This window comes from Balearica regulorum, chromosome 2, assembly GCF_011004875.1.
Source record: "Balearica regulorum gibbericeps isolate bBalReg1 chromosome 2, bBalReg1.pri, whole genome shotgun sequence".
NCBI classification, from domain to species: Eukaryota; Metazoa; Chordata; class Aves; order Gruiformes; family Gruidae; genus Balearica; species Balearica regulorum.
The window spans coordinates 131,068,071-131,089,482 of NC_046185.1; the positions used below are offsets into that span (position 1 = coordinate 131,068,071).

A 21,412-nucleotide genomic window follows, 5' to 3' on the forward strand; every position below is an offset into this window, starting at 1 on the left:
CAAAGGCTTTCTTAAAAGTATTTTAAGTGGATTTCTCAAACAAAGCCAGAGGATCCTTATTTTAAGTGTTGGGGACAGAAAGCTTTGTCAGACATCTCTGAAAAGCTCTTCAGTCTTGAAATCTGATAATGAAACCTAGAATTTAGTCAATTTAATCTGAAACCTGCTCTAAAGATTTTGCATTTTAAAAATCTAGTTTACTTCCCCTCACAATCTTTGTGTCTGAGGCATTGCAGGCCAAAGTTCAGTCTTTCATTCACAGCACAGTTGCTAATTAAATGTCATCTTTGAATCCTGAGAAGAGCTAGATTTATGTCATACTATTCTTGACTCATGTCAAGACACCTTTGAGTTTTATTCTGAATGGAAGAGTTTCATTTACGTCAACTGCAAAATGACTGTGAGGAACCAGGTATTTCCAAAGTAAGCATTTTTTTGCTTTTTTTAAAATACATTGGCAACTGTATCCTGAAAGAGAATGTTTCCCTATTCCAAGCTGAGAAAAAGTGGTTAGAATAGTTGGTACAGTGAGACATCTGGAAGATGTTGTCAGTTCTGAAGAGTATGAGAGGAGCCATAAACTATGCTCTGATTTTTACTTTTCTAAAAAGGTCAGCAAAGGGCAAATTTCTTTCAAAGCTGTTTTGTACTATTTCACTCGAGGAATCTCCAACCTCAAGAGAAAAATGCAAAATACTTCGTAAAGATAAGCTTTACTTCCATTTTGTATTTTTTTTCCCTTCAAAGCTCTAATTTATCTAATGGAATTTAAAAAAACAAAACAACATTCCTGCACTTTGGAGTCAGGAGTGCTTGTCCATTTAATTATTGAGAAGTTGTGTGATGGTCAACCATCTTGGAGCCCAAGTTTCATTATTAAAGTGAACAGACCTGCTTTATGAAATTGTATTTCTGCTAGCAGTCTGTTCGGCATTTTCAGGGATTGCTTCTATGAATGCCCCTTCAGAAGGAAATAGATCGTGATCACCACTACCAAAACCAAACCCCTTCACTAGTTTGGAGTTAGATGGTTTTGCCATTCTACTATTCCATGACATGATTTAAGCTTTGTTGAATAAAATGGATAATTTCACAAAGAGGGTTTAAAGAGGGTAGGAATATGTCATGGAATATCTTCTTGTAAATCAGGTTAAATAACTCTTCCTAGATCTGTCAGGTCATCAGTCTTCAAGAGAATTGCTAGACAACAAGGAATCATCTGCCCTGATGCAGATGAAGAATATTTTGGATCCTGTGACATCTGATATGTGTGTTTTTCCCATTTTCGTAGATCTTGAAGTCATTCAAGGGTAATAGGAAGAGTAACTATAATTCTGATTTGTATTAGAATGACCTTTATAGAGCCGATTTACAGATCGAAGTGACATTTAGAGAGTAGAGTAAGATCTTGAATTTCCTTGTGCTAATTCAAATCCAGACACACAGAAAGTAAAGACCTGTCTTGTAAGTCATCCCTGAGAAGCCAAAGGTGCTCTCAGCAGTACTACAGTCTCTCAGTTCTTCTATATCAAAGATTTGTTATTTTTAAAAAAAATAAACCACAGCAAATTCTATAAACCACTATAGTCCTGGATGGACAGAAAATCCAGGCCCTTCCTAGTAACATTTGAGAGGTTCTTTTGCAAATTTCATGAAATGTGGATGGCAAAATTGATTTCTCTGGCAAGACCTTATAAAGGCAACCTTGAATGCAGGCATTACTTTCATACTCAGTCAAGAGATCTGTTTATATATCCAGGCCCTTGTTAGCTTTTCCTGCTTTGGTTTCATGTCTCGTTCAGCTTAGAATTCAAGACATCTTCCAGCCTAGCTTGTCATTTCTGTCCAGCATGCATGCAGCCAACTATTTCTAGCTAGCTATGGTCCTAGTTAGTCATAGTACCTGGTACTCACCTTTGAGTTCTGTCCTATTTATTTCAGATTGTAACTGTAGTTGACCAAGGACTCTTGGAGGACAGGTTTCAAATTCATCCTCTTTGCGACCTCCTCTCCTTTTTTTACCCCAAATTTAGTGTTTTAAAATGTAGTAGAATTATTCTCTGTACCCTTTTATCTTCAGTCATTAAAGAAAACTTTGAGTTGTAGCAGACCCAGGACAGTCCTCTAAGGAATTCTTTAATACATTCTTCCAGTTAGGCTGCAAACCATTCATATTCACAAAGTGGCCTACGCCTCTCATTTTGCTATTAACTGGTCACATTACAGTAAATGTATGTAGGCTAAGTGGCTTCAATTTTGTTGTTATTCAAATCCCTCCTGCTTGATTTTTAACCTGTTTTCAGAAAGAAAGATGTCCTCTTGCCCGAACAAGAAAATTATGCCATTAGAACCTATGTGAAATGCTTAAGTGAATAGCCAGGGGAATTTTATTTTTTGAGATGACATAACAAAGGGGGGAAGAAGAGTCTGAGTCTTGCTACCAGGTTATATAGTGATCTAGAAACTTAAAATTCCTCCTGTCTGGAAGGAGGTTGCATGCCTTGCAAAGTTTGGGGGTTTTCTGTTGAATAACAGTTACTGTTTTAAAAATTTAAAACTAAACAAGGCTCCCTTCTTCCAGGACTGAAATTTTAAGGCTGGAGTATTATATTTGTTGGCAGTAGAGCTCTCTTCACAATGGAAGCCAAATAACCTACCATATGTACATGGCTATTTATATCCTCGTTGTTTCTCCCCTGACTTTTTCTCTTTTTCTTTCCTTCCATTCTTCCTCTTTGCCCTCTTCCTCCCTCTTCTCCTTCCCCACAGGATCTTGGCTTGGCCCAGATTTCTGCCACCAACACAAAGACACCAGTTCCTTTGGGATCCCAGGCACATCAGATCTACAGGATGATGTGTGCAAAAGGCTATGCCCTGAAAGACTTCTCAGCTGTGTTCCAGTTTTTACGTGAGGAGGAAACCTTGTGAGCTGTCCTTTGGAAATGGACACAATAACCAACCACATTTTTTTATCCTTATAGCTCGTTTGAGAAGTGTGTGGGTTTAATCAAACGCTGCGCATACTGATCTCATACAGACTAATCATCTATGGTTGTCTAGATCACAACGAACTCCAGGGTTTTTTCATAATTCTTGAAAAAGCAAGCCAGAGGAAGGGATTGTTTGGCAATTAGCCAGACAGTGATTTTTTTTTTTTTTTTAAGAACCATCAAAGTTTGGGTTTTTTTTCTCTAGATGCAATAAATAAGTATTTTTTTTATGAAACACTTAACTGTTTGCATATAAAATAACTTACATTATGGCTACAAACTTAGATGAATCTTGACTAGAAAGAGAATGTTATATAGTGATTTTATGATATATATAGTGATCTATTAAAAGTAAAATTGAATACTTTATGGATAAAGGGAAGATTTGTTCAATTAAGAAACACAGCTTGAGATGGATTTATTTTTTTTCCTTGGACCTACTAGCCTTGAGTTGATCAGTAGTGAATTTTTCCTGGGATTCAGGTTGGAGATTAAGTTTATGGGCACGCATTTTTAACTGGAGAGTTGTTACAGCATGTTTACCTGATAGACTTAGTTAAAATAACATAGAATGCGTGTCCCTCTTGTAAAGCTCCATTATTGTATTTTGCTAACCCAATTTTATATTTTCTTGTATTCTGTCATACATTTTCAGAACTCAAGTACAGCACTTACCAGAAGTTCTAACAAAGTGTACATTTGTTTTAGGTAATTACTGAAGTATTTTAAATCTAAACAAACCCTATTATTTTGAAAAGAAATAAAAATCTATACTGGTAAATACTTGCTTATGATTGTTTGCTTTTTGTTTCGATGCACTCTTGTACACACACAGCCCAAAACTTGTAGTAAGTGGTCTTATTTTTTAATTCGCTTGGTTTTCTACAGATTATCTTGCAAAACTAAGCTTTTCAAGAGCTCTTGTTGTGAAATGCAGATGGTAATATATTTGCATATGTATTATCTTAACCATTCACCATCTCCTTGGTCTTGCAAAAGTACGGGTACATACAGGCTTTATGAATATATACACTCATGTTGATTTCACTAGAACTACTCACATTCAGACTTACTGGCAGGCTATAGGCTTAATGGTCAATTACGCATTTACATTCCTGTTTTGGTTGTACAACGGATCCTTTTATGTATGCACATTTGGGTAGCAGAATTGTGTGCTTGAATTAGCTAAAGTCTGTGAATAATCTGAGAACTTGGGCATTATATTTTAACACATTAGTAACATCATACAAAGTCACGAAACAGTACTTGTTGGTCTGTTCTTCTTTCAATTTTCTTTGAAAACTGTTTGACATTCTAGGTTATTCAGGGATTTGGGGCTCATTAATGTTACATATGAGTGTAGGACTACTGGGAGCAATCTTACTTTTAAAAAATTGTTCATCTCTCTTTTGATAAAACTACCATTTCTACAGGATTGCATTCGTTCCTTGAAATTAGACACAAAACTACCTGTTCTAAAAACTATTAAAATTGCAAAGTCAACCACTCAAGTGCTGGAAACACGGAACCAAAGCTGCAGATGTATGGTTCGACCTCTGATAACAATATCACATACCAGAACATTTTTTCCTATGGGACTCCTGCCTCACATAATACAAAGGATCTAGTCTCAGATGGATCTAGTCTCATAATTAATCTGAGGTCACGTAGTGAAGGACCTGCCAAGAGGATCCTTGTTCATTTCAAAGCTTTATAATGGATGAGGTAAGGCATTGTAGGAGAGCCCTGGTTAAGTTTGTGTCCTCTGTATTTGACTTGGAGATCTGGCTGGCATCAGCAGGACTGCTGAGAGATGCTTCCTTCTACTGTCCACCCCAGCCCATAGCAACGTTTGCTATGAATGTGTTTACCAGTAACCCTGGGCTTGCAGGAAGCATAATCAGATGTTTTCCGAAGATGTTGTATGCACACATAAATGTTGGGAGCCATGAGGGAGGATAATATGCTCAGTGAGATACACTCTTTGAAGCTTTTAGCTTCTGAAATCATAAAGTCCCTGTTAAGCATGTGGAAACTTTGTTGTTATTTTTATGTTTCTCCCAAAGGCTTGTAGCTTAGGCTTCCTGGGGTTCATTTCTCCTCCCCCACAACTGCTGATCAAATTTTAAATTCCTACTCCAAAGCATAGGGTGCTCGAGTTGGAGTAAAGGCTGCCAGAATGCTATTTTGGCAAACCAGCAAAATGTTCTGTGGTCTCCTTCTTGGAGGAGGATGTTGGCTGAAATTAAAAACAAAACGAAAAAAAAACAAAAAACCCCAGCTTCAGGGCAGACGGCCAGCATGTAAAATTTTAGAACAAGCAGTTAGTTTGGCAAAGTTAGAAACAACTTTTTAAATAAGTCTTATTATGGAAAGTGCCTTGAAACCTTTAATGATGTCCAATACACATTTTTTTTCCTAATTCTGCAGGGGAATATTGTGTGACTGGATACATATAATGGTCATGATATTCATGCTAGCTATGGCTTTTCTGCATGTGCATATGTATATAATGTACCTTTTGCTTTGCATGGGATATACTTCTGATCTATGGAAATCAAGCAAGTACTAAAACTATTGTCACTGCCAGAAACAGGTGTTGAAAACTGTAATTTGTTGAGTTGAACAGAAAGATTGTAAAATTGGTTTAATTTCTACACTAATTACCTCCCAGTACATACACACAAATTAGGTGCAACAAATTAACTGCATATTTTGTAAATGTCCCAAAGGGAAACTTGAGGTAACTTCTTTTTAAATTAGTTTGAATGTTCAACTAGCCCTCCCATCATGCTTACTTTGGAAACTCACCTATATCAAATGCATTTATTGACTAACAGGAAAACATTGACAACCAATAAAAGTAGTGATGGTTTTAAAAAAAAAATCCTAAGCAGCCTTCTCTCATTTATGATACAGTATAACCCATCTTAAGCAACTATTTTTGGTGGTCGTTTAACAGAGGAGGCCTTCTATTAAAGCTGCTGAGTACTATATTGCTTTAACTTTATTTATGGCTCTTACAAGCCTCGGGAGGAAGAGGAGGTATTCTGACCAAGTAAAAGTATTATACGTGATATTCTGGCTCTGCTTTAATCAATGGGAATGTTGCCATTAAGTACAATACCGCCAAGATTTCACAGTGTGTTGAATGCCCACATGATTCAAGTGCAGATGTGGCCAAGATGCAGCTCTGGAGGAGTTCGAGCACATCCCTCAGGCAGGGATTGTGCCACATTACTGGCATCAGGATTAGGAGAAGTCGGAGTGGTGGCTGGGAGAGGATGGAGCCAGCAGGAGCTGCTGAAGTTGATATTGCCAGTTTCCATCGCAGCCTTGTCCCGCAGTGGGTGAGAGAGATGCTGAGGGGGACAGAATAGCTGCTGTCCCTGCCTGTCTGAGAACAGAGGTACCCGTCTGTTCAGCTGTTTAAATCTTAACAGCTCTTTGCCACAAGATTTATTAAATGGTTTATGGAACAGAAAGACTAGGGCTACCCCTGGAGCAAGAAGAAAAGGGCTACCGTCGTACAAGGGCTACTGTATGTGTGCAATAGATGTCTTCCTGTGCTTTTAGTCCACCAGCAATACCCAGGCACAACTCTGAGGGTACTAACTTCAGTGGTAGTGATACCTGTTGCTTTTGATTTGTCTTTACATCATCATCATTGTCTTCTCCTTCATATAAAAATAGATGTAATTCAGCTGTTCTCAAGAGAAGTTGAGAATATTGCCTGTCTTCACAAGATTTTCTAATAAGTGGTGGAAACTTTGATGCAGAAACCTCTGTTGTGTTTTCTTGGTGCACAACATGTAGAGCTAGGGTCCTCAGCAGTATTTAGACTTAAGGTTTGATAAGAACCCCCTTAAAGTTGGGGAACTTTAAAATGGAAAGCCTTTTTACTGACTTCAGTATCAAGTTCTTAGAACTCTTACTGCAAGCCTTGCAAAATTGAAAAATATTTCAGTAGTGGGAGAAGTTTAGTTCAACGTCTACAAATTAGAATAAACGGTACTTTTGAGAAGCTCGAGCTTTCAATAGGAAGGATGTCTTTGCCATTCTGTGCAACAGCATAATGGATGTACGGTCTTTAAAGGCTGCTGGTATTTTTAAGATTTGTTGCTTTCTACATATGATTTGTCACAACGCATCCTGCCAGCTGGCACAGTTACACATTAATTTTTTTTTCCAATCAGAATAATAGCAACAGTTACAAAGTTTTCTTAGGTGGACAGAGAATGAATATTTTTATGGTTGGCATGTTCAATAGATGTGTGACATGGAACTAGGCATCCATATGGCAGTGATTTTTTTTTTTTTTTTTGTTTTGGCATTCCTTGTGGATTGTGAGCACTTGGGGTAAATTGAAACAGGTGGATAAACCTTTCTAAAGTACTAAATGTCTCATAATAACTACTGTATAATTAAAAGCCGTCTGGCTCTTTCTGCATTTACACCCATCTCTTCCTTTTGACCTTGACCCTGAAATGAGGTCTGGATTTTCATGTGAGGTCAGAGATAACTTAGTCTGTTTCTTCATTTAGTTTTACTGAGCTTCCATTAGTGATGACGGTGTTCTGTTTGTTAAAGTAAATGCTATATATGGAGATAATAAATGTGCTAACATATGTTTTATGAAGTTCACTGATTTCAAAAAGGCTTGGAGCGCTGGACAAAAACAAATGAAATACAACTGATAAAAAAAGCTAAGTTTGCCTGTACCTGAAGAAATGTGAATGTTGTTACAATACATTTCAGTCCTTACAGTAATTTTAGAAACGAAATTAACTGTATTTTGTCCTGTTGAAATTCAAAGGAGAAACCAGACAAGTAAAACAAAAGTAATAGCCTTCAAATGTGGTTAGACATAAGCTTTATTTGGCCAGAATCAAGCGTTGCTGCCGTTTTCATAGAAATATCTGTCTTCCAGCTTGAACCGCATGACGAAACCAGCTTGGATTTATGCAGGCAACTTATAGCACCAACAGCTGTAGGGAAGCAAGTGATGTGGAAAGTAACTTAAAGAATACTTCTTAAAATCTCTGAGCTGCCTACTTTGTTCTGAGTGCTTTCTTCCAAATGATTTAACGGTGTTAACTGGGCTGTAATCACTGGTTGCAGGCATACCTGAGCCAGCTGTAAACTAGCTTGTTTGCATCTGCAGCTCTCTAGTCCCAGAGGCTTTCCTGGGAAGCTGGGGAAATACTGGGGCAGCAATCCTGCGCAGACAGCCTGTTTCCAGTAACTAAACTGGCCAGTTTGTGGCTAGCAATAGTAGGTCATTTTTGCTTTCCAGTCATCGTGCATGTTATTCCAAGGCTATAGAGCCTGGAACCTTACAGTGACCAATATTTAGAAGGCTAACACACTGGATGTTGTAGCTATTATCTGTTTTACAGCATCATTTTGGCAGTCTGTGCCCTGCTTTTTCTTCCTGTTTGTACAATGGACAAGTCCCCTTGGTGTTGTGTAATTGTGTCAGCCAGCCGTCAGTCTCCAGTCCAGAAAAAAGACTTAACTTCAGTCACTCACAGGTGATTGAAGCCAGAGCTTCAGACACATGGATTTAAGACATGCTTGGATTCCTCTGCATTTCTACGTACAAGGTTTTAATACAAGCTCTACCTTGTTTGAGTCTAACTATTGCATGCCACCAAGAGCCCATGGTATGTCTTTTGATGATTTTTTCCTGCATTTGACTGTGTTAGAGCTACATTTGCTGTTCAAAAATAAGCAGCCAATTTCTGGTCCCTGCCATGAGCAGGAGAGGAAAACACTGCTCAGCAAATGGAGACGAGTAGGTCTCAGGACCTACTGCCAACACCTTACTGCCACTGGAAAGCCATTGGATCCTGTCCCCACCTCCCATTGCTGTGACTTTTCTCCTCTGGTTGTCCTTGGATAGATAACTGAATTAGCTTCTGTGATGCAGATGCAAATGAGGTCTGCATTTAATAAAAGAGGAGCAGTAGGCAGCGTCTTGTGCGGTGTGACCTGCTAGAGGAAGGTGGTTCCTTGTAAAACAGATAAGGGAACCGTAATCCTCATGATAAAGACGGAGACACCAGGTCCGCAGACATCTTTAGATACCACCACTAAAGTCACAGCCAGCAGAATGCAGTTCCTGTCCCGCATCGCACCACCCAGCTCTGCCGTCTGAGCAATAAACATCACACCAGCCTCTCCAAACGCTCCCTGGGGCCGCTTGTGGCTCTAGTTTTGGCAGCTTTGTCTGCCTTGGCCCTGGCTGCCTGGAATCTACTTCCGCGCTTCCTCCCAAAAATTCCTTTTCCAGTGCTGTGCCTGAGCTAACTGTAGGCCTTCAGTGTGCCTGCAAATAAGATGTTAGGACTTACTTGCTTTCCATGTGCTCCCAATAGTGCCAGAAAGCACATATTGAATGTGTCTCCCTTGTTTCTTCCAGACTTAATAAGTAAACGGAGCTATAAACAGTAAGCCAAAAGGATGGGGATGGCAGGCATTTATGGGGTAAGAGGAATTTGTTCATTGAACTGGTTGTTGTGCTACTTCGTGACTGTGGTATCTCAGCTTTTTCTGAGAGCGGGAGCGATGTGTGTTTCTTTTCATATGAAGAGGAGCCAAAACTGACTCACTCCACTGACCTGTGGCTGTCATTTTGAAACAGACTCATTGTTTACATTTACACTAAAGATGAAAAATAGCCATTTTCTTGGATTAGAATATAGCTGGTTTGCTTCGCTGGTTGTTGGTTTTTTTAATTCATTTTCCACAAATGGATGTTCTAATCTGTTGCTAGTATTTTACTTCCTTCTCCATCTATGTAACTGCCTGCATACTATAGGCTACATGTAACATCTAAAATCACGTTCAGGAATCTATGAGAAACTTGAGTCTTAAGGTAACCCTGCCATGGTGCTGTTAATAACACATTGCAAACAAGAAAGTAGTAAGTGGAAATAATGCACTCATTTAGAAGTAATAAATCCTTTGATCTTTCTTTGAAGCAAGGGTATATGCTTAAACTACCAATTCAGGGACAACCAGATGCCCATAAAGAATGGTTCTTTGCTTTGATAGAAAATCGCTGAGGCCTGCCCAGCAGCTCTGGTCTGTAAACAGATTAGTTAAGTGCTCATCAGCTCAGATTTGCATAGGATAGTCTTTGCACACAAACCCTACTTCCAGCCTTAACGAGCTATTTACTTGCAGGAAAGCTACTGGGTTCCTTTTAGTTAGAAATCCCAGTAGAAAATTGCTGTGTGAGAAGGGGCGGGATCCTGATTTGGAAATAGTGCCTTTCCTCTGCAGAGATCTTAATAGGCAATTGGTGACTGGCAGTCTGGCGTGTTTGCTGAGCCTCTTTAGTGGGAATTAGACAAATAGCTCATACTTGGAAATTTGGAGAAAAGTTACTTCTCTCTGCTCATGGGTGGCTTTCACCCTCGGTTGGATAATGAGTGTGCATGGGAGAGGACTGGGAAGCAGACGCTTGTGTCTGCGGGAGAAGGATCCCAGAGCTGAAGTGTTCACGGAACAGGATTTCACTAGGCTGTTGTAAAATACTCGTCACCTTAGAATAAAAATAAATGCCTCGTGGATGCTTGCTGGTTTGTGTGCAGAAATTGTGTGCAGCCTGCAAATTTTGCACTTAGATTTTTCCCTTCTTTTGATCCCCGCAATTACTTTTGTCTCATACAAAGGGAGGTCAGTCGTAGCCACAAGCACAGCAGATGGTGAGATTCACCCTAGAGTATAGAGGAGCTACAGTATTTCAGTGTCTTTTGCATTTTAAAGTGCGTTACTTCTCAACTGATTTCAGCCTGGTCAAGGGTTTGCTATTCTTCTGAAGCAAGAAAGCAGCAAACCCGCAACTTTTTCTGATGGGGAGACAAAACAATCAAAAGGGAAAAAAACACAAAGTATCGCTGAAACTGGTGAGAGCAGTTTCAGTTCAAACCTGCTGCAGCTGGAAAGGTCTTAAAAGTGATAGACTAGATTCTTTCTATATTAATGATCCCACAAACTTTGGGGTGACAGGCATACAAATAAGAGTATAATGTAGGTACATGTGTTTTAAAAGAGAATACTGGTGTTAGACACAGGAAAGTTAATCGTGTAGTTCTGCCTTACCCTAGTAACAGTGAAAAATGTTACGAATCTGTTTTTTCACTGCTTACCCTATTTCCATTTTGTGTTCCCCTTTTGCTTGAAAAGTAAACCTAGGTTAGTGTCTTTGTGCCTGAAAACATAGGGTGGAAGGCTGGACTCGGGAAAATACATGTCATTTTCATGGACAGACTAAATATAGTTAGAAACTCTTCCCTGTAAATCCGTGTTTGATTTTTATTTATTTATTTCATCAGCCAGATGCTAGTTTTTCACTTAGGCTATGATAAGAACATTACCCAAACACTTCCTCAAAAAATAAAATCTACGTTATTACAGGGCACTCTGCATTAGCCTATCAGCCGTCTGCCTTTGAAGGCTGGTGTTCAGCCCCTCGGTTTTATAGTGCCAAGATTCAAATATGGGATTGCTAGAGGAAATTAATTACTAGTAAATTTAGAACAAAGGAAAGAACCTGCAATTTCACAGCATGTAAAACACCTTTTGGAATTCTTTGCTCTCTTCTTGGAAACCACTGTGTCAAACTCTTGGAATTATTTTAAAGGGCTTGGTAATACGTGTCTATCCAACAAGCCATAATACAATCTTATGCTTAAGGATATAACTAGCAGGCAGAAAATTATTTTGTCTATAGCCACTTTAGACCATGTCTACTCTGATGGCCTGGGTGCCGAGTATGACTGTGGGCAAAGAGTGGAACGTGGTGGGACAAAGTTGTGATCCAAGGTGGGACAGCCGCTGTGCCCGAACTCTGAGCTCTACAGCTGCTGCCTCCTTCCCTTCCAGCCCAACTCCCATCGCCCACCGGAGTCCAGCCAAGAGCAGCAGTGGGCTCAGGAACCCGCATGGCTTCACACGTAGCTGTCTCACATGTCCAGCATTTCCCAAGCATCTGCGTCTTTCTGAGCTGTCTGGAACCCTCTTCTGTCTTCAGCCACTTCTTAGGTGCCTGTATCTGCTCATACTGCTTCATGTCATCTCTAAGGTGGACAAAGAAACCTCTTCAGTTTAGTCTGTGTAAACCTGACATTTCTATTGATTCTCTTGCTGCTGGTTCTCACTTCTCCCTTTCTGACATTTCTCCTTTCTTGTTGTCTCCAGATCACAGTCTGTAAAAAGTGTCTCCCACTTACCTCCTCCCATAGCCAGCCTGCAATGTGGTCTCCTCGCTTCTTGCATCGCACATATGCATGTCTTTGCCCCAAAACATCATCCACAGAGACACATCATTCTCATCCCTAATAGCAGCATGTGATTCTGCCCCAGCCATTGCTACAGTTTTCTTTTCCTTTCTTTTTCCTGGTTAGCATGTTTTGTCTCCCTCAGGTCTCCTGCTCCATCTGAACCGGACTTTTTTTCTCTTGTACCTTTGCAACCCCTGATACTCACACAAGTGTTAGGCGCGCTGCGTAGTCAGTTTAAAGAGTGGGAACAGACAAAATTCAAAGCACTAAGGAGTTTGGATTTTATGTAATCAGATTCACTCTTGTTTTCACACCTTGTACCTTGTTCCTGCTCCTTGAAGTGGCTTTTGGACTAAGTGAGCATCAAGTCTCCCCTCAGTTCTCCTTTAAAAACAGCTGCACCAGTATCAGCCTCTAAGGCTTTGTCGAAACCAGGGATGTAGTCCAGAGCAGGAACTGGCTTTAACACATATTTTCTGACCGTACCCATTTACCATACTTTGATTCACATTGCAGAGCAATCCCAGAGTACACACGTGGGTTTTCTTTTGGATGAAGCAATGGAGCAGGATGATGCTCCATGTCTGTCTCAGGCACTCTGACTTGCTCATGGGCCTTCTGTGCTCAGGACCAGACTGCAGCTGGTCTGGAGAAAGCTCCAGATACAAAACACATACAGTGTGGGCACTGGCTCCTCAAAACCAACTGTGTAGCTTTCCAGATTCCCTCCTACTGTGCTGCTGGCGTAGACAGATCCTGTACGTCCTTTCGGAGGAGCTGATTTTTCACTGCTGCTGTAAACCTCTGTTTGTTATTTTAACATTTGAGAACTATCTGTGCCACATCAGACCAATGTGAGATTGCAAGCCTTAGCCTTCCAGCAGTGTGGAGCTGATCCTCTTCTTACTGACACTGATTTTGTAACCAAGCACATTCATGGACTTCTGTGGGGATTCTCTTTATGTCATCCGAAGTGAGATCCATACTGAAATGCATCTTTTGTTTGGTGAAACGTCACGTCCGTGACCATATTCTGCATATTGTAAATACTCACTCTGGGAAGCATACTGATACTGGCCTAAATGGTTCTTTGTCTAATACAGGAGTTGCAATACTCAGTTAGCTTTGTATTCTTATGGAGCTAACCAGGTTATTATTGTGGAAACACGATACATGAACTTGATTTAAAAACTGTTCTCTGTGGGGACTTGTTTTTGTCACCCTGGATTTGAAAAGATTTCAAAATACATTTGCTTTCATGAAAAATGTATTTTAACAACATAATGGCTGACAATCCTGCTAGTTGTAAAGAATTCCTTTGATGGTGACCTACAAAGTTCTCAATAGCCCTGATAGAGATACAGGGTTTCCAACTCATTAGTCTCCACTTTATTTTACGTATTTTATTTGAAAGCTTCCCTTCCCAAAACCCACAAAGGAAGAATAGGAAGCAGTCATCAATGTGGAGGTGACTTTTCCACTTCCTTCTCTCTCATGTAGTTGTTAACAGTAATTTACAGTTGCTCAGTTACATTGAGAAGGCTGTGGTCTTTCTACCTAAAGTAATAAAAATCAGTGTGTAGGTCTTATTAATTTACTGCATGCCATAAAGGCTAACAAATTGTACTGTACTAAAAGAATATTGCCGAAGTATTTATTAAAAAGCATATGATATTGAAAGTAATTCTGCTTCCCTTGGACTTCCTTACGTTGATGGGAAAAATTATCATAGTATTAGGCATGTTCATCAGCTGGGCTGTATGGCAGACCTGAGAAGTATTGTACTTCTCTGAATATGAAGAAGAAAAGCTGCAGTGGATATTTCTGATGCATGCACACATCTTTATTTCTGTCTTTGACTTGAGTTGTGCCACTTGGACATGATTCTACCTTATGGAAGTAAAAAAATCTGAGTCCTTTTGGAGTCAGTGGAAATTTTACCGCTTATTTCAGTAGGACAGGACTTTTTCTCCCATGTTAACTTTTTTGGCACAATTCAAATTTTAATGTAGCTCTTCAATTTACAAAAAGTGTCAAGTGTTTTCTAAAAATCAGATAATATCATTAAAACAAATTTTTTTGCAAGAAATAGTGAATATGAAAAGTGTTGCTGACTTCTGAATTGTGTTGCTCTATGGCGGGATCTCTCAAAAATGAGCAAGGGGGGCAAATTCAATGGCACATGAAAGTGGAGTGAAGATCAACAGATTTGTTGATGAAAGGTAGTCAAATTTTAAATAGCTAGAAATCAGGAATTACAGGGTCATAATTAGGAACCTGGTCTATTTAATATTTTCATAGATGAAGAGGTAAACAAGGACAACCCATTGTTGAGATCTGCAGACACCGCTGTGCTGAGTAGCAGTCTGTCGTCCCTGTGGCCTCAGGTATGTGTAAGAATCACAGAATCCCAGAATGGTTGAGGTTGGAAGGGACCTCTGGAGGTCATCTGCTCCAATCCCCCTGCTCAGTCAGAGCCACGTAGAACCAGTTGCCCAGGACCATGTCCAGACAGCTTTTGAATATCTCCAAGGAGGGAGACTCCGCTATCTGGGCAACCCGTGCCCCTGCTCAGTAAAAAAAGTGTTTCCTGATGTTCAGACAGAGCCTCCTGTGTTGCAGTTTGTGCTCATTGCCTCTGGTCCCATCATTGGGCACCACTGGAAAGAGTCCAGAAGCTCCATCCTCTTTGCACCCTCCCTTCAGGTATTTATATATATTGATAAGGTCTCCACTCAGCCCCTACTCCAGGCTGAACATTCGCAGCTTGCTCAGCCTTTCTCACAGGACAGATGCTCCAGTCTCTTCATCATCTTCATGGCCCTCTGTTGGACTCTTTCTCGTATGTTTTTTGTCATGTACAAAAGCACATGTCAGCATAATTCCGGGGGCCAGAGCTTCTCTGGGGTGGAACAGGGACCAAGCCCTGGTTCCCTGTGCATCCTCTACCAAGGTGTTTCCCAGGTTCCCAAGCACATTGGTTTGTGACGAGATGCCTTTATGCTCCCCTCCCTTGTGGCGAGGTTAGAAACCTGTGGCTTCACTGTAGTGTCCCACAAAGGGACCATTTCACAACTGGAGAGTTCCCCAAGTCCTCAGCGAAAGACTGAACTATCCTTTCTAAAATAAGACTTTCTTGTTCTATTCATGCTATAACCAGAACCAGCAAAAACCAGGCTCTAGGTGGAAGAGCTGTGCTGGTGGCCAAACCAGCAGCATAAAAGGAACCACGGTGAAAATAGTTTGGGGTCTAAGTCAGCAATTCTTCCTTGCATGCAGTGGCTTTAACTGTTTAGTGGGAAAGAGCATATGTCTGATACTGTACTGGGTGTTACAAAGTTGTCTGTTTCCCTTTGAAGGGTGGCCCTCTGAGTCAGGATAGTCGTAATTAAGGTGAAAGGCAGATTTTGCCAGGCTTCCCTGAAAGTAGTGGCAATGTTCCATTTCAAGGCTTTTCTGCTAATGGGCAGAAGAGTATCTTTAGAATTCAACTGGCAATAATTTAATTTGCTGTAACTTGATGAAGTACAATGATTTTGCACATGGCCGCCTAAATCTTCCATTGATCTAGGCTGAACTACTATCCCTAATTTAAGATAACAAATAGCAAGTTGATCATAAACGAATAACGAACAGAAGGAAAATTTGAATTGACTGGATAGGCTATTTGCGGAGAAATATTCACTCAACTCTATAAATAATATTTGGTTTCTATCCAGGGAGGAATGATTTACTTCACCGAACAGGTAAAATAGAATAAATAACAAGACCCTAATACGCTGAATCAAATGAGAAAATAAAAACTGTGATAGATGTGACCTTTGGAGAAATGTTCAGTTTTGTTTGTCACTGCTTGGAAATAATACAATGTACCTAACAGGAGGTAAGAGCCAGGCAGCAGAATGTCAGTGTTTTATTACCTTAATGTGGAATGCAAGTTTTTTAACAGATCCAATATATTTTAATAGATTGCTTGTTTTCTTTGAGCATTCATAGAGGTTTTGTATGTGGGATCACAAATGGGTGTATGCCCCCCCACCTTTTGCTTTATAGCTCGTCACTGTCACATATGACATCAGTATTGCTATAATGTGCGAATGCATCTACAGTTTTTTCCACAGGATTCCTGAGCCTTTAGTGTGCTGATGAGCTGGTTTTATACTTTGTTTCTTCTGATTTAGATCAAAAGGATGACTTGCACGTGGGTGAGCCCCTTGCAACACACTTCAAAACAGTGCCAGGTGAAAAATCTCATTTTTATTCCACTGTTAGTCTGCATGTTCAATATGTAGGAATTTTCCGGAGTCTTTGCTCGCAGACCTTATACCCCAAAAAATTAAATCTCTGTTCTTATAACAGACCCTCTTCAAAAGAGCCTTGGTTCTTTCAGTTACCGTCAATCTCTCTTCAGTTACCGTCTACCTTTAAGGAGGGAGCATGCTGTGTATTGACATGCAAAACCAAGCTCCAAAGAAATGACCTGCTGTGTCTGACAATTTCACTACCAAGTAGCTTTTAAAATAGAGTTAACCTGAGATTTCGACCAGTCTGCTCATTTGCACATCAATATCCTAATGCTCCTCCTTAGCACTGGTGATGTCCCAGTGTTACTTTTAGGATAAGGTGGCTAGCTTTGATATTTAGAGATATGCGCATATTAGAAAACTGGATGTGATCCTGGATAAAGTTCCAGGAGCGTTTTGGCCAAATGCACAGGGCTGATACCAGTGCAAACTACAACCTGGAAAGCACTCATTACATGCGTGCACTGTCACAAGATGTGGTCTGGACGGCTACAGACAGATTACACTAGCAGAAGTGTAATTTTACTGCTGGAACATCACCTACTCTGCAGCTTCTGCAAGTGCTGCTACCTTGGCCAAAGGCACCTCTCTCCTCCACCCTGCCGGGCCTAGCCATGCCAGTGGCAGCCTGCTGCACAAACGTGGTCTTGGTGTGTGGAAAACATACCTGAAGAGCAATGCTGAGGAAGTCAGCTGGCCTTCCAAAGAGGAGGTGAAGAGCAGACCTGGCTATGATGGAAGAACGTGTCCAAGACTGGCCAGCCCTTTAGCGCAGCAGAGATGGAAGCTCCAGCTGCCTACCAGCATTCGACGCCAAAGTCTGAAAAATTCAAGTGAGGGAAATAAAAGTGCTGTTTGCTGACAGTGACAGTAATTAATCATCAAACAGTTCACAAGGAAAAGTGACAAATTCATCCTTGGGAATGCTTTTTAACATACTCTATCTCAGTCACCCAGCTACTGAGTTTCACAGTCAGAATCACTACAGGCTGCATGACAGCATCTTTGGATCTTCGTCTTCTTTGCATTCAATATTAAACAGAGGCTCTGGCCTTGTAAAGATGCAGTAATTACTGTTCAATACAGTTGTCCTTTAGGATTTGGGGTGGGTTTTTTAGCTTTTTGTACTAATGATTTGTGGTACTAATGCCCAATGATAGCTAAATACGAGATACAGGTGTATTCCTCATGGATTTTGGCACTTACTGCTATTTCATAGCAATAAAAGTTATTTCTGGGTCAATCTTCTTAGTGATGTCAAGAACCTAAGATCTTATTGACATGAATTATTTTCTCAGCTGTGTCTCCAGTTCTTCCTTCCTCCCTGTTTAGACTCAACACTGCTTGTAGAATTTCTTGGAGAATAAATCTTTAAAAATTCAAAGTTTGCACCCTCATGGAAATATGGCTGTTAATAAATACTGTGATTTGTTTCCTATTTGAATATCTGCTTATATAATTGCAGTGAAACAATTTATGTGAAATAGTTGTCTTTGAACTGTAGTCTTGTGTAAGAATCGAAAAGCATCAGGTCAGGTCTGACCATACAGATCTGCATCCTGCTGTAGACAGCAGTAAGTGACAGATGTGGAGAGAAGAGGGTGACAAGAAGAAAAGCACTCTGTGAAATTTCTCCAGTCTGCTCCCCTGCACTCTTGCTGTTTTCTACACCTTTTTCTAGTTTTCTACTGGCCTGATCCTGTGAGTTGAGGGCACTCAGCACCCCTCACAAGGTGCTTTGTGTAACTTCATGAAAAGGTGTATTAATCTCATCAGGTCCCTGGCATTTGAGCTGAAAGCTGCAGAGAAAGGTGGGCCTCACAGGCAACCCACTGGGTTAAGACGGGCCTCCCTTGGGGGCAAAAGCCACAAAAAAAGTGGTCATCTAAGCTGTGGAGGAGGGTAATATGAGTATGAATATTTCAAATTTTGCTATCAGGGAAACTGCTTGTTCTTAATCCCACTTGTGTTATATGTACAGAAATAACCTCTTCAGATTCTGGAAATGTTAAATTTCCTTTTAAAAGCCCAGAGGGGAGTTCACATGCACAATCAATGCTTGTGTTCTGCTGGTCTCGATTTCCAGACTCTATTTCCAACTTTTAAACAGCTGCTTCTTCCATTTTCCTCCCATACTTTCTAAGCAAGAAGTGATCAAAATCTGAGTGGAGAAAATGTTAACAAATTCCACTGGCAGCCCTCTTTTGTCAGGTCTAGAATTGTGGTTGCTAGATAACATTAAAGTAAATTAACCTTTAAAAAAAATCCCAACAAAACCCCAAAGGTTCTGAAATTCAAATAATATCTTGATATTGCCAAAGCATCATGGAGTTGTACCTCCTTTAATGAACCCTGTTGTTGCCAGTGTAAGGGCCCTATCCTCAATCAGGAACCATTCCTAACCATCCGACAGACATCCTTTGAGCACAGAGATGTATGTTACAATGTTTTCTTATTTAATTGCTCTGATTTTATTTAGAGAGGAGGTTAGGGTATAGGAAACGCCTTCAAAGCAAGTAGAAAAGATTAGTTGTGGGATAGGTAGGAGGCTGTTTTCTCACTGGGATCTTCAAAAAGCAAAGATTTGTAAAGCTTTCAAGATGACTGGGGACAGGATTGACTTCTTGTTAAATCAGATAGGGACCTAATTAGAGATTTATGAAAGCAACAAAGCACCCTGCAGCAGGCAGTTTCCCTGCTGGGAGAAAACTCACTGAAACAGGAGGGTAAGGCTAATAGCAGCTACTAAGAAGAAAGAGAAAACCCAAACATGTCCCTTTTAACTGTTTTAAACCCTCAAGCAATTGGACATCGCTGCTCAGGGCCTAGAGGAGATAGCCTGACTTGCCTGATATGAAGACAGGAGACATGAATCTGTTGCCAAAGGCCACAGGGAAGGGTTGAACAAAAAAAGACTAAGGTGGTCAGCAGATGAGCAGATATCTCCTCTCCAAGTAGAGGGATGAATTAGCCCTACAGTTGCTAAACTCAGGAAAACAAACCTGCCTAAAGCCTTGCTTCCTCATTGGGAAAATAACCTTTGAATGGATCTCTGGAGCAAGAGAAAGAGATCAAGGAAAATGTGTCAATTTGGGATAATAAAGGAAGCAGAAGGGCCATAAATAGAGCAGATATGCATCCCTCGGCAGCAGCCACCTTTTTTCCTTTTAGCAATTGACAGTGGCCCTCGAGGTGTTGTTACACATGATGGGTTCTCAGACTTGATACTGCATTTCTTCTTATTGCCATTTGCATAATATATGACCCTTTGCTTTTGTGTATATGAAACAATCTTGTGATAGAAATGTGAACACACGGGGGGGGGAGGGGAGGGGGTGTGAATTAGTCACACTCCATCTGTTTTGGTCCATTCGGATTCCAAATAGACATTTTTTTCTGAATGCATTTTTACAAACGGAATACAAAGACTAACCTGAAATTTTGATTTTGTGTTTCCTTTTTCTATTGCAACCTACAGAGGCTGAAGTCCAGAAGCTAAGAAAGCTTCAGGGCGGAAACCTGAACAGCTTCGCTTGGAAACGTTCTCTCATAGAAACAGGCACCCACAGCTCAGAAACAACATTTCTGTGTTCAGCATGAGTTGGGCAGTCTGGCATGGTGGACCTTCTTTTGTACTTTCTGAGTGCAAAAGTGCTAGTCATTGTTTGCATGGGTAAAACTATGCTTATTATAAAAAATAATGTCCTGAAAGTTTCTTTAATGGGAAATAGTAAACAACGAAAATTACTGAAAAGTCATTTGCCATTAAGCATGATAAGCTCACTTAGTCAGCACCAAAGAGGTGACAGAGGTCACGCCTATATGTGATATTATTTTAGATGAAAACAAAACTTCCACTATTTTCCCTAATAAATGTTGAATACTTCAGTAATGCTTGCATGCTTAAGTAATATATGCATGCTCTGCTAGTTTAATTTTCATAAACTTGATTGATTCAAATGTTGACTTTACTACCACAGCTTTTATATCCTCGTCTAATCAAACTACATGTTTATTATTTCCATTTTACATATGTTAGTAATTGGATTGTGTACCTTAATGGTACAGTAAGGTTTTGCATATCTTACTAAGGAAAAAGCTGACTTGATACTGTTTCTCCTATTTTAGTGCAGTATTCTTAATTTTTCTGGGCCGAGCTAAGCTCTTTAGAAATTACTTTACAGGAAAAGTATATGATCAAGTTGAAGAGAATCAAATGAGACTAAATCCCTTAGCTCTTGCATCCCAGCATTGCTCCTGCTTATTGCCCAGGACTTTTCTTCTCCAGCTGCCTTAGCCTGATATAGTGGTCGTAGCTTTCCAGATTCATGCAAGTGGACCTGATTCCTGTATTATTCTTATGGTCTTCTACTCGGAAAATGAAAATAGCTGAGTTCAAAACTTGCAATATTCAGTTTTGCCTGCTCCTTCCACTTTCTCATCATAGATATACAATCCACAAAAATAATTCTTTCTTTCCTTTAATTTCATTTTCCCGATAAAATATTCAAATTAGCATTTGAATTTGAAGTGCCAAATTCAAGACCTCTAGTGAAAATTAGAGGTGTATCTGGTTGGATATATAAAAAATGAGACTTCCCAACTTGTTAGTCAGTCTTGAAAAACTTATCCTTCAGCTTTAGCAATTGCAAGCCTTGTCCTTTGAAACATATTTTGGTCTTGTTTGCTGGTGTCCTCATCTGCCCTTATGATAAACATTTTTTTCACTTTTTGCTCTTGGATAATCAGACTTGTATGCATATAAACCATATAAATATTGTGAGGATTATTTTTCACCTCTGCATATTTTTAAAAGGTTGGTAAT

The 21,412-nt window shown here is 40.0% G+C and overlaps 1 protein-coding gene across 2 annotated transcripts in view; it reads left to right on the forward strand.

Moving 5' to 3' along the window:
* Positions 1-3,771, forward strand: part of HIBADH (3-hydroxyisobutyrate dehydrogenase) — an 84,882-nt gene extending 81,111 nt beyond the window's left edge. For both annotated transcript variants that reach the window (XM_075745931.1, XM_075745932.1), the window contains one exon: positions 2,770-3,771. In XM_075745931.1, the coding sequence (XP_075602046.1) occupies positions 2,770-2,928 (159 nt within the window). In that variant the 3' untranslated portion in view covers positions 2,929-3,771. The remainder of the gene's footprint in view (positions 1-2,769) is intronic.
* Positions 3,772-21,412: the final 17,641 nt, after the last annotated feature.